This window comes from Morus notabilis, unplaced genomic scaffold (genome assembly GCF_000414095.1).
Source record: "Morus notabilis unplaced genomic scaffold, ASM41409v2 Scaffold774, whole genome shotgun sequence".
Taxonomy (NCBI): Eukaryota; Viridiplantae; Streptophyta; class Magnoliopsida; order Rosales; family Moraceae; genus Morus; species Morus notabilis.
The window spans coordinates 16,832-30,386 of record NW_010364300.1 but is presented as its reverse complement, the minus strand read 5'-3'; the positions used below and the strand labels follow the sequence as shown (position 1 = coordinate 30,386).

The window sequence follows — 13,555 nt, the reverse complement described above, 5'->3', positions numbered from 1 at the left end:
ATTAGTTGGATAATTAAATCAGATTATGACATTAAAGTTGGGTTTTAAAAAGAAAGAGACAGCTTTATGATGTCATATATTCATATAATAAATCAGAACTAATTAACCATATTTAGCTATAAGGATTTCGATAGAAATTTATTTGTTATTTTTTTGTATGAAAGAGTGAGTTGATGACATATTTCGTTAAACCTACAACAATTGATCATTAAAAGGAGGAAAACCATATGATAAATCATAGCGCATTCTGATGACATGACTTTATTAAGATTCCTTTGTAAACTTCAATATTCATTTCTCCCATATCCTATCTTATATTTCGTCAAAAGAAAAGAGGAAAAATAACAAGTTTGTAATCTTTTTACTCAACCTGTCAAAACCATTGCTTTTTTTAAAGTACTATTTCACTATTATTAATAATGCAAACACTACATATGTGACAATAGAACTGTTACATGACATATTTTACCTTTTGTTACGTGACTGCTCTCTTCTTTATATCATTGGTGAATGATGATGAATAACAATGCTCTTGTTTATTAATTAAAGACTAACAAGGCCACGGAGACAAAATCATGGCAGGTTGGCTGTGTAAAGACCGGAGTAAATTTATGTATCGTTCATTTCATCGATTTGAGTTTTAAGTTTTAAATTTTTACAGTTAAAAATTTTTAAAAAACGTCACATATAATTTTTTTTATTACAATTAAAATTTTTTTAAAAATATCACATCTTAACTCGAATTAAAATCTTAAATTTATAAAGGGAAAGAAACCTCAAGTTGCTTGAGACAATAAGAGAAGATGACGGCAGGTTGTTAAATGCTTGGGTTTGGCAAATTGCGATGAAATTGGGTCCCATAAGCTTTCAAAACCAAAAGTGGGTGGTGGGTGTTGACGGGCCAATAGCCATGCATATTGCATGCTCTGCCTTTCACCATCAATCCCATTTTAAAAAGCGGACGAATTAGACTTTTTCTGTCCTTTTAAAGTTCTCCGTTGGCCCCACGCTTGGTCTTCCCCACCACGTGCTGTAGGACCCCCTTAAGCCAATGGGATACGCTCTACTGTCAACTTCACACCTCTTTTTCCTCATATGCGCGGGGATAAAAAAAGGTTTTTTTTTTTTTTTTTTTTTTTTTTTAACACGTACCCTAAACTCTGTACTTCTTGTTTTGTTTTTAAGCACCAATAATTAATGAATGAGACTATTAGTTAATTCAATTAAAAGAGATTATAATCGTGTATTTTTTATAAGAAAAAATATTGTAATAAATTATAAATCATGATTTAAATCATGGTATTAATTCTCTAACTAAACATTCCCAAAAAGTCGTAAAGGAAAACTCTTTCATAGAATACTCCATAAATCTATATCTCCAATCCAAAGAAATCAACCAAAATGAAAAGGAAATTAAAAAAAAAAAAAAAAGGGGGCAAATTGAGAACACCCCAGATGAGATATGGTCCTTGGTTCATTACAAAATATAAGTCTGATTAAACGTTGACCTTTGACAATTAAACTAGAAGAAAAGAAGATGACTACTAGATATTAGAATATCAAAAGAACAAAAGGGAATCATTACAACGAAAAAAGCTCTAAGACCAAGCTACCAATACTAAACCACAGCATGGAGACTCAAAAACTCTCTGCCCCAGCCTCAAATCCTCCATCTAAAGATAAGGTAAAAGTGGTGACAAACAAGTTTTCTTTTTTTTTTTTTTTTTTGCCTACCTGTATCCTGTAATGCCTGATCCATCAAAAGGATCCACTCCAAGCTTATAATTTTGCGCTCTATTTTGTAGTTAAGCAAAATCATGCAGCCGAAATACCAGAGTAGTTGTTCGAAGAAACATCGTAGCTAGCCGAAACATTTTGTTTCCCGCCATGTTGTCTATCGCTTGCTCCTCCTCGAACTTCTCCTCTTACCCTGTTCCCCTCCCTCGTATCCCGCCGACGACGCTCCACCTGTCTTCATTGGGGTTAAGAAAGAAAACAATACAAATCAACACGTGAACCTCTTGTAACTATATGAAATTCTATTCTAGAGTGTACTTCAAACCACGTTGACTACAAGAAGACAAGGCCTCATGACCAAGAAACATAACTAATTAGTACAGTAATAATCCTTTACCATAACTTAATTCTTAAATCATATCATGGACCGCATTAAATAGAATAATTAATAGTTGTTTCCCCCACTAATTACTAATTTTAAATCATGTTTTTGTTATTAAAATTTATCGGAAGAAAAGAAAAAAATAAAATCGGGGCAGGGTACTCACCCCAACACAGAAGGTCTGAAAGTGGGCGGCGAAACTGGAAGAACTGTTGAGGTTTGTATTGCCATTGTTCATTTCCGAGGAACTGCGCTTGCTATTAGAACTGGAACTCTCAGAATAATACGAGGATGAAGAAGCAGAACTCTCGCAATAGGAACTGCCAGATCCAAATGTCTCGGTGTCACCCTGAAACATGTCTTCAAATAGCTGCTGTAATTCTTCAAATGTCTCTTCCCCACCTTCCTGTCCATTTTCATACCCCAAACAACTTTAGAAATTCTAACATCATCATCATAATAATCACTTTAGTCTCTTGGTTATTATTCAGCACCAATTGTTCAAATCCACTTTCATCACTTCTCACTGTCAGTAATTCTACTATTTTTAGAACACAATAAAACGAGAAAATTCCTAATTTCTCCGGAAAAAAAAAAAAAAAAAAAAAAAAAAAAAAAAAAAAAAAAAAACTATCAGTAATTCTCTAGCTTTAGCCATCAAATTTTGTATTACTATATATTGAACATACTCTTTTATTCTAATATAATTTTTACTAAATCTAATTATTAGAAACTGACCTACCGATAAGGAAGTCTACCAGAAAAAATCTCAAAACAAAATACTTTTTGCAAGCTCCCAAACAAAAAAAAGAAAGGACGGGTTACTTGGGCCCACATTCTTGGGTCCACAAAGTCTCGACGAGCTAGAACCTACTGTGCCTTCCCAAGCTACGTGTAGAAAATAGTTTTGGTTTTGTCATGGAGCAGCCCTTCAAATGGGCCCTCCAGAAACGGACTTCCTAGTATCTAAACATAGACGATCATAACACCAGTACACCACAAAAGAATAAAGAAATTTAACATATAATATCCATTAAAAAAATACGATTTCCTGAACCTAAAGTGGCCCATCCAGAATTCCTTGTAGTAGACAATAGCCATTAATAATTTCTCTTTCAAAGCGCATTACTTTTGGAGTGGCACACAGACCCACAATGTAAAGCAAAAAAAAAAAAAAAAAGTCTACAACATAGGATTTCTCAAAAAGCGACAAACAATTCTTCCTCAATAGTCCGTCCACTTTGAAACATAAGCAAAATCAACTAAGATTAATTTTTTTTTTTTGTTGATGAATCAAAATTCTCATATTTGTACAATAGCAAAGGATTATCTTTTTATAAAAAAAGTTGCATATAAAGAAAATTATTTCTAACTCACATTAGGCTTTGTTTGGCTCATCATGACTGCCATCTCGTTCAAAAAATCACCCATTCCCTGCATTTTTTCACAAATTCATAATAAGCTCAAGTTATCCATTTGAAAGAGATTTTTTTTTTTGGCTGCTCCGCAATCTAGTAAAATATAAAGTCCCTATTTGTTTCAATGATTTAGTTCAGTTCAACTTAATTTAAACAATAAGCGCAGTTTGAACTTATATTTGGTAAGCAGTAGTTTGAATTATATTTCTCATTTAAACTGAGTTAAAGAGTTCAACTTAGCTTAACTCCTTCAAGTTCAACCGTTTAAACCATTTTTTTGGTAAAAAAAATGTCTACTCTCTCTGTTTTTCACACTTACCAGACACAAATTTAAATTTTATTCAATGTTTAAATTAAAATTTTAACTACACATTTAAATATAAATTCAAACTACAATTTAAACCGTACAATTTAAATTTTTCTGTTTAAATAAAAAAATTTTAATTTAATAAAACTCAAACCAACAAACCAAATCCAAACAGGACAAAAAATATCTATTACTCAGCCAAAAAAACAATCCTACTAATCTATTAATCATAAATCACCGTCTATATGGAGAAATACTAAAGGCAGCCTGTCACAAAATTATTATATAACAAAGTAGGGTGGCCCTGAGAATACACTAGAAATATGACTATTTTTTTAAATGCGAAAAGAAAACAGAGACTCATGAAGCCCATATGGAGCAATGATTGGATATGATAGGGTCCATTATAACCTCCAAGAGACGTCCTGATTCAATTAGCAATGGCCAACGGTTGAATTTCGTACATTTCCACGTAACAGCCATGATAATAGGTCAAAGAACAAAAAGTCAACACGTCTTGTACAAAGACCGATGAAAGTGTATTTCCCGGGAAAATAAATAAAAAATAAAAAAGCTTACATTTTCGTCATCATCGCTATCATAGACTCCGACGTCGTACAGAAATCTCTTGCTCTCGTCTGATAAAACTGTGCACGGAGAGAAAATTGCAATAAACTCCTCGTGAATCCATTAATCAATTAAACCCCCCCTTTCAACATTTTACATCTTTATTTTATTAATTTAATTCAATTTAACTTGCACAAATTAATTTAATAAATACACAGTTTAAATTATATTTTTTATTTAAATTAAAATTAAATGATCTAACTTAAAATTTAATTTTTTTTAATTTAATTATTTAAACTATTTTTTAATAATAAGAAGTGCTCATTTTTTTTTACGTTTATTATACACAAATTTAAATTTTATTTTTAATTTAAATTAAAATTTTAACTACACATTTAAATAATTAAATTATAATTTAAACCATATTAAGAATTCATTTAATTTGTTGATTTAAATTTTTAATTTAAATTAAGATGTAATTTTATATAAAATTTTTTTATTGTAATAATAAAATTAAATATGATTATTTTTAAAAAAAATTTATGGTAATAAAATTTAAATTGATGAAATAAATACGGCTCAAATCAAAAAATTTAAATAAAAAAATTCAAACTGCCGAATCAAAACCGGGCTTAATTTTTTCTCCTGTTTAAAAGAAGATTCTCGAAGAGATTGGCGGTGTAAATTTACCAGAATAGGCTTGCTGAATAGCCTGGAATTTCTTCTTGGCTTCTTCCACGAACTTTGAATTTCCCGAAGCCGAACACCGATCTGGGTGCCATCTCTATTCCAACAAAAATTCAAATCAACACTTTTTTTTTTTTTCTCAGAGATCCATCTCAAACATCACGAAAAATAAAATTTTGTTGGATTTTGGAAGGAAAAAAAAAAACAGAGGATCAATTTCGAAAGCTCCGAACTAACCAGAGCAAGTTTCTTATAAGCATTCCTGAGGTCGGAGGCAGTGCATTCCTTTTCCAACCCCAAAACCGCGTAAAAGTCATTGCTTTTCTCTCCACCATTAGCCATTCCTCCACACAGAAACAATCCAAACAAACCCAGAAAACACCAAAATTGTCCAGCTCCTTATAGATAATTTCTTGCCTTGTCGACGAATTAAAAAACCCAGAAACCCATAAATATGTATATATACATATATAAGAGGGAGATAAAGGAGAAAGATAACAGAAAAGTTGGACTACATCTTGATGATTAATATATAAGACACGGAAGCTGGGAATATTTGGTTTCCGTGAAGGGAAAGGGGAAGAGGGCAAAGGCGAAAAAAGAGGATCAGCACAAGCCCTCCCCCAAAACGCTAGGCCTCAAGAACTCTCCAGAAACCAGCCCACTAATATAGCTTTTTTAATATATATATATATATATTTATTTATTTATTTATCACATTTGGCAATTTGGGTTTTTTTCTTTAATCTTTAAATTAGGGGAAAAAAAAAAAAGATGAAGAAGCTATTTTATTACTGATTTTGGTGATTACTGTAACGGGTAATTAATGTGTGTATTGTTTATTGTGTGTGGGATAAGGGGATCGCGATGGACGGTTGAGATTGCATGGGAGTTGTGAGATATTTTTGCGGATTGTGTCTCCAGAATGTTCCGTTTTTCACTGTTATTTGAAGTCTTCTCTGACGGCAAAAACAATAATAACTTTCGTGAGATTTAGATGAAACTCATGTAGTTTGGGTCACCGTGCTATTCTCGTGGCTTTTCTTTTATTATTTTTTTCCTAAATTATAAATAAATGTTCTTATCATCACTGCTTCAAAATAGTAACCCAATTGGGATGGGAATGAAATGTCCAAGTTACCCCTCTTCAAACTTCAAAACTTCTTTGACGTGTGAAGCCGATGGTTGATGCAATTGGGTTTCTAAACAGTGCTGAGCATCATATATGCTAATAAAAAACAGGGATTTATAATCCTAAATATTTTGCTCACAAAAATCTACACAAATAATTATTTACGTTTTTTATGTAATAATAATGTGTGATTTAACCCAATCCCTCTTAAATCCAAGCCTGGTATCTTTCTTCATGCGGTTAAATTAGTGACCATTGGCCTTTCGGGCCTTTTTTATTGGCAAAACATTACGGGGGATTTTTTTCAAGGAAAAAAAAAATAAAAAACATATTGAGAAAAATGTATATATGTGTTGTTCTACATGAAAAGTGGATGAACATGTAAAATTATTTATATGCATAGAATGACTCAAGACTTTAATATGTTAACCTTTTGAGTTAAGTTGGACTCTTAAAGTGCATTAGGTCAGTTTTACATGTGAAGTCTTCCCAACAAGTGATATCAGAACCGATAGTTCGTATATGGTTCGGCTCTCTTTCCCATGCTCGAGCTGACTCCCCTTTTATATGCATGGAAGGACTCAAAACCTAATTATGTTAACTTTTGAGGTCAAATTAAGATCTTAAAGTGTGTTGATATAATTTTACATGTAAAGTCTTCCCAACAAAATACCACATAAAATAATAATAAATATTATTTATAGAAGCCACAATCACATTCAATTATTTAAAATGACATAAATAATAAAAATATATACATAACAATGGCAAAGTATGTAATTTTTTTTAATTCCATTTTGCCAAAAGAAGATGGGAAATCTTTCATTTTTCTAAGCCGAGGAACTTCAATTCATTTTTTTAGAACTTTTTCTCTTGAGTTTTTTTTTTTTTTAAACGAATGTCTGCTGCTCGTACTTTTGCAACCACAAGCAAACATATTGGGGTCACAATTGGCAAGAATATGTATGAAAATAGAAGCCTTAATTAGATCACGAGTAAAGTTTGATGGCACCCAATTTCTCGAGGGAATTTCTAGGCCAAGTGTCCAATTTTTGTAATGAAAATTTTCATTTAGTATTAAAGAAAATTTGCCTTTTTAGAATTGATTACACTAATAATTAAAACTTTTCAGCTGAAACCAAGTTTTTTTTTTTTTGAAGAATTAGTAACCCATCAATTTTAATAGGACGAAATGTGAGTGAATGAGTACTTTTGCTAGTGTTTTTAAAGTTCCAGAGGTGCATAAACCACTTTTCCATATTTGGAGGAAAAGGTGAAAAATTATTATAGATTTATCTTAAAAGTTCCTTCTTTTTTTCCTTTAAGATTAGAATTTGGCAAAGCAAAGTTGCACATTAGTTAATATTTACAAAGAAAGATAAAACCAATAACTCATATGATAGAGATTTTTATTGGAGTAATATTAAACACATCACTATTAGAGTTTGTACCCAATCGAAAGTCAATGAGAACGTTGGACCCTCATAAGAAGGAGTAATTGTGATAGTCATCAATTATTTTAGGTAAAAAAATATCAAGATATAATAAGTTGTGCAATCTCATATTATCTGAGAAAGGATTTAGGTGATAGTTTATAAAAAATGACACCACCTTCTAATAGTAGGAGACTATTTGGAGTGAAGTCCAAAAATAAAATCGTGCGGGCTAAGTTCTAAAACATACAACATTTTATCAAGTGAAGCTGCTGTTGGATCCTTCCTTTTAACAAAATCAAGTGAGATTCCCAAACGGCATTTTTTTTTTTTGAAAATATTGAAAGGCGTGGTAGAAATATTGAGTTATAGGGTGCGTTTGGAACTCGTTTCAAAATAATTTTATTTTCTGTATGAAAATGAAAATGAAAACGTTTTCATTTCTATTTTGGAATCATTTATGAAAATGCATTTAGTAGTTTTATTAAGAGATTATTTTTAATTTAAAAAAAAAACTGAAACTGCGTTTGGTGGTTTAATTTTTAAGAACATGTAATAGTGTTTAAAATAATAATATATTAAATAAATAATAATTGAAACAAAATTCGTGAAAAATCTCCAGCAGACATCAACCTAATTTCATTCCAAAACAATTGTAAGTTTCTTCTCTAAATATTAAGGGCTCAATTTCACACTTTCATAAAAGAAATAAGGAAACCCAAAAACCATTTAGCATATTTAAATCGGCAATTCTTCGGCTGCCCAGGCAGAGGATGACCGGAAAACTTGTTCAGATTTTTGGAGCGACCCAGGTGAGGGCGTGGCTGTGATCGTCCCCCTTGACTTGTTCTGGTCTGAAATGGATCACAAAAGAAAGTGGTGAGAATAAAATTTAGGGGAGAGTTACTTTCATAAAAGAAATAAGGAAACCCAAAACCATTTAGCATATTTAAATCGGCAATTCTTCGGCTGCCCAGGCAGAGGATGACCGGAAAACTTGTTCAGACTTTTAGAGCGACCCAGGTGAGGGTGTGGTTGCGATCGTCCCCCTTGACTTGTTCTGGTCTGAAATGGATCACAAAAGAAAGTGGTGAGAACAAAATTTAGGGGAGAGTTATTGGCCCTGAATTTGTTGGAAATTGCAGACACCATGTCCAAATCTTCAGGGGCATTAGGAAGGTAGTCAATGGCCTCCTCCTACTCCAAATGTCATGGTTGTCATCGTCGTCCCCAGAGAAGACCGGAGAAGAGAGACCAGAGCAGACGAGAGAAGCCAGATCGGAGAAGACCGGTGAACTATAACCGGAGAAGATGACGAGAAGAGAACGGAGAAATTCAAGAAGAGATAGCGTGTGAGAAGTGAAGGGCAGAAAAAAATTTCAGAGGAGAGAAAATGGAAATGGAAAAAATGAAAACGAGTATAATTTATTTTCAGAATGGTGGTAGTTTTTGGGAAAAATACAAAAACGATTTTGTTTTCATTTCTGGTACGGTGTCAAACCAAACACTATCTTTATGTCATTTTCATTTTTCCCTTCTCCGAAAACGTGAAGAACGTTTTAAAAAACGGAAACAGTCCATATCTTCTTCTCTCTTTTTGTGTCCAACCTCTCTAGAACCAATGAACCACCACCCTCGAGTCATTTCTTTGCCCCTCCCTACCTTTCTGCGATGTCGCCAATTGTGAACGTGGTGGCCACCAAAGGACTGTGAAGATAAATTTTATTTTAACCAAAAAAGAAATATTGAATTAATTTTATGAAGAAAGATTAGAGAGTTTCTCAACCGCAGTACTCAACCCAAAAGTCAACATAATTTTGACATGCATTTTACGTGGATTGCCTCAAGCTCTCTCCAATACGAACGCGTAAAGCAATTTCTTACATGCATTTCCAAAAAAAATTGCATTATATCTGTCCCATTTAAGGACATATAATACAGTATATCAATCGTAGAAAAGTACGTAGAAAAACAACGAAAGTCTTTTTCCTCTATTTAACTTGCGGTCTTGTCTTTTTTTTTTTTTTTTTTTTGAAACTATGAAAGGGATCTCTCTCAATTTTCATGGAACCAAGGAACCAAAATCCCAATGCTTTATGCATTAATCAATATGTTGGTGTAATAAACATGTCTGCGCGCATGGTGATTACTGATGTGTCCAACGTACGACAAGATCAATATTTATCCGTCTTCTTTTATTCTTTTCTAAGACGGACAATACAACCGACTTTAAAAAAAAAAAAAAAAAAAAAAAAAAATGTCGGTTAACTCAGAAACTGTTATTATAAATTAATAAATAACAACGCACTTTTCAGAACTAATTATAAAAATGATAAAATCTGATGACTCCGCTCTTTCACGTAAAATTCCAGTATTTTTGCTAATTTTAACGTCGGTTTGTCAGAGAACCGATGTAAAAAATTAGCGCATCCAGCCTTCTAAAATACTTTTATTGTAGTGATGGCAAACCTCACCGCCGTTCTTGTTTCTCATTGTGATTTATGTCACGGCTTCACAACGTCCATTACCAACACCGTCATGCATCACATATAGTCACAACAAGTGCCATTATAATTGGCGGTGAGGGTGTTTCCATAACCTCTTATCATACCAGCTGTTTTTTTATTGACAATTCGTATCACGTGTCGTATTCGTATCGTGTTTTATTCAGTTTTCCATTACCAACACCGTCATCCATCACATATAGTCACAACAAGTGCCATTATAATTGGCGGTGAGGGTGTTTCCATAACCTCTTATTATACCAGCTATTTTTTTATTGACAATTCGTGTCACGTGTCGTATTCGTATCGTGTTTTATTAGTTTTTTTAAAAAAATTACAGTTAACCCGAATACGACCTGTGACATAAAATTTTTTAAAAACCGCAACACGACCACTTTACGGGTTGACATAACACGACACGAAAATGACCCGTGACACGAAATTGACCCATGAACTTGAAATTGACACGTAAATTGTATACTTTTATTTAATTTGTTACATATTAGAAATAACTTAAAATTCATAACACACTAAAATACAATAACATCTATTGAAATTAAGTAAATAATAGTATAAGATTTTGAGTATAACTATTATGATATCACAAGTTCATAATAAAAAAAAATATGTAATGAAAATTATATGTATTTTTTAGTTTTTTTACGAGTTTCGTGTCGTCTTCGCGTTAGGCGGGTCCAACTCGAAATTGACCAGTGTTTTTCGTATCAATTTCAGGTTGACCCAATTCTGACCCGAACATCTTTTTTTTTCTCAACCCTAACCCATAAAATTTGTGTCGTTTTCGAGTCGTGTTATCATATTATGACCCATATTGCGAACCATAGTTTTTTGCTCCCCTAAATTCCGATGATTAATTTTTGTTTCCCAACATAAATTTCGATTATTAATTTTTGTTTCCCAATATTTTGGCCATTTCCTTTTTTTCCCGAAACTCTCCAACCGTAATTTAAGTAGCATGGGCAAGTAATGTAGGTGTACACCCAAAATTATTTGGATTAATAAAGTAGAATTAAGTATCGTGGCCTTTAATGCACACATTATTTGATTATGAAGATCATAAGCTTACAAGCATATAATTGCATATATAATGTATGTAACATGTCTCGTTCATTTCGCGGGTTTAAATTTTTAATTCGAGCTGAAATATAATATTTTTTAATAATTTTTTATTATAATAAAAAAAATTAGATGAGATAATTTTTAAAAAATTTTTACTGTAAAAATTTAAAATTAAAAACTCAAATAAAAGAAATTAACGATGCGTATATTTCTTTCTCTCGACCCATCCAGTATGTTTTCCTTGCACTTTGGAAAGGGAATGTAATGAACTTATTATATTAATATTAGCAAATTGGCTGAATACGGCTCCATCATGTCCAATTTAAATATATATATCTTTTGGACATACTTTATGTTATCTATTCACGTTATGGAAATTGGAAAGCATTTCAAAGCAATGACTTCTGATTTTTCTTTTGAAACATGTCTTTCTCGCTTATTCGATCACGATCTTGCTCTAGGTACGAGGAAGTGACATCTAGCAAACCCATTGTAATAAAATAATGCAATACAGTTTCTTTTTTTTTAAATAAAAATAAAATATATATATACCATGACGTATAAAGTGAGCTGCTTTGATTGTGTTGGATGTTTGGATTGGTAGAAACAATTTAAGGCCGGTTCATTTATCAATTTGAGTTTTATTGAGTAAATTTTTTTTTAAAATAATTATATTTAATTTTTTTATTACAGTAAAAAATTCTCATATAAAATTATATTTAAATTTAAATTAAAAATTTAAATCAGTGAACTAAACGTGCATTTAATTACTTCCAAATCTATCTCCAACATAAAAACAATTAAAGATCGGAAAATGTAATTAAGGAATAAATTGAAATGGCTATTTTCTTGGTGTAATAAAATATGTAGATTTTTTCTTGATCAAATTAGCCATATATATGTTTGGCGGGTGTCATAATAGCGAAGATATTTTTGTAAATGGAACAAGAATTATGGCCACAAGAAGAGAAGCACTTTATTCTTGCAAAGAATGAGTGGTCCAAAGGGCCCAACATACCCACGTGAAGTTCAGCCATGTCAGATTGGAAGTCACTCGGATTCACGTGCTTCATATAATAAACTCAAGCTTTCAGCCTCTCAATGTAATATTTATGGATTGCTAGACCCCCATAATCACAAGAGAAAGCAAAATAATATCTTTCCTTTTGTCTATTTTGTTGGAAAAGAAAGATGCCCATTATTTAGGATGAGGAAAAACTTGCCCTTTAAAAAGTAGACAAAGTTTGTCCATATTGGTACCTATAATGTTCTCCTTGTACATCATTGTGACAGCAACTTATATCATTGAAATTGTTTTATGCCATGGTAATCTTTTAATGATTAAAATGGGTAAATCTCCAATGATACAGGCTAAATCCGGCTCGGTTATATATTAATAGAGTAAATAGATATGCTATTTCTTGAAATCTCTCTTTTGATTTAAAATCATGGTGTAACATATATTCTCTTATTAAGTTTGAGGTATCAGTATATAAATTATTAGCTGTGTTTAGAGTTGTTTTTATTTTTATTTTTCATATTTTTCGAGAATGAAAAAATAAAAATGGGAGAGAAACGACGTTTGACACAATTAAAGATAAAAAACGGAAATAAAAATGATTTTTTAGTTTAGTGTAAAATGAGAGAGAAATGAAAAATAAATTTTAGTCATTTTTCATTTTTTGTTTTCATTTTCTCCTCTCTCGAGCAAATAGATAGACATTAATAGATTTTTTTTATACTGAAAATAATCTCTTGATAAAACTACCAAACGCATTTTTAAAAATAATTTCTTTCTGATATTGAAAATGTTTTCATTTTTATATTCATACAAAAAATAAAATTATTTTAAAACGAGTTCTAAACGCACTCATTATTTTCTACCAATTAGTGAAATTAAAACCAACACTTTAAAAGGGGAAAAAAATCAAGCAAACCTTGAGCTTCACTAGCCGTGCACTCACTAGCCTGTAACTCACTCACAAATCTTATATTTTCTCTAATTTCTTTTGTTATCTTTTTTTGATTGAAATTGTAATTAGCTAATACATATAATTTTAATAAATGGAGAGTCAAAATTCATTAAGAGGAGAAAAGTGGAGAAGGTGGTGTGGTCCTTTTCGGAGGAAGTTTGGAGAAACAGTATGTGGGTTTTGCCTTGACTTCTCAGTCAGCATTTGTTGTTTCATCAATCTTCAAGAATATATCAGATCCAGATAGAGAGGTAGAGTCTCTTATGGGATTCATTTAGGCCTCATTCATTTTATCGATTTGAGTTTTTAATTTTAAATTTTTACAATTAAAAATT

The 13,555-nt window shown here is 31.7% G+C and overlaps 1 protein-coding gene across 2 annotated transcripts; it reads right to left on the bottom strand.

The window, feature by feature from the left end:
• Positions 1 to 1,416: 1,416 nt before the first annotated feature.
• LOC21388516 (dnaJ homolog subfamily B member 3) lies at positions 1,417 to 5,761 on the bottom strand. 2 transcript variants are annotated; one of them, XM_010106299.2, is made up of 6 exons: positions 5,336 to 5,761; positions 5,102 to 5,195; positions 4,424 to 4,491; positions 3,497 to 3,553; positions 2,286 to 2,525; positions 1,417 to 1,968 (listed from the first exon to the last, which is right to left on the bottom strand). In XM_010106299.2, exons 1-6 carry the CDS (start codon positions 5,438 to 5,440, stop codon positions 1,816 to 1,818), a joined length of 717 nt encoding a protein of 238 aa, XP_010104601.1. In that variant the 5' UTR covers positions 5,441 to 5,761; the 3' UTR covers positions 1,417 to 1,815. The 2 variants fall into 2 exon arrangements, with proteins under 2 accessions (XP_010104601.1, XP_024026692.1); XM_024170924.1 differs by having other exon boundaries at positions 1,847 to 1,972; positions 5,336 to 5,758.
• Between the last annotated feature and the right edge of the window lie 7,794 nt (positions 5,762 to 13,555).

What these genes read in the sequence shown, in the direction of transcription:
- LOC21388516 (XM_010106299.2), bottom strand. Translation starts at nt 5,440, where the DNA reads ATGGCTAATGGTGGAGAGAAAAGCAATGACTTTTACGCGGTTTTGGGG. An exon ending in TATTCAGCAAGCCTATTCTG is followed by an intron (nt 4,492 to 5,101) that starts GTAAATTTACAC and finishes CTCCGTGCACAG; the next exon opens with TTTTATCAGACGAGAGCAAG. An exon ending in ATAGCGATGATGACGAAAAT is followed by an intron (nt 3,554 to 4,423) that starts GTAAGCTTTTTT and finishes GAAAAAATGCAG; the next exon opens with GGAATGGGTGATTTTTTGAA.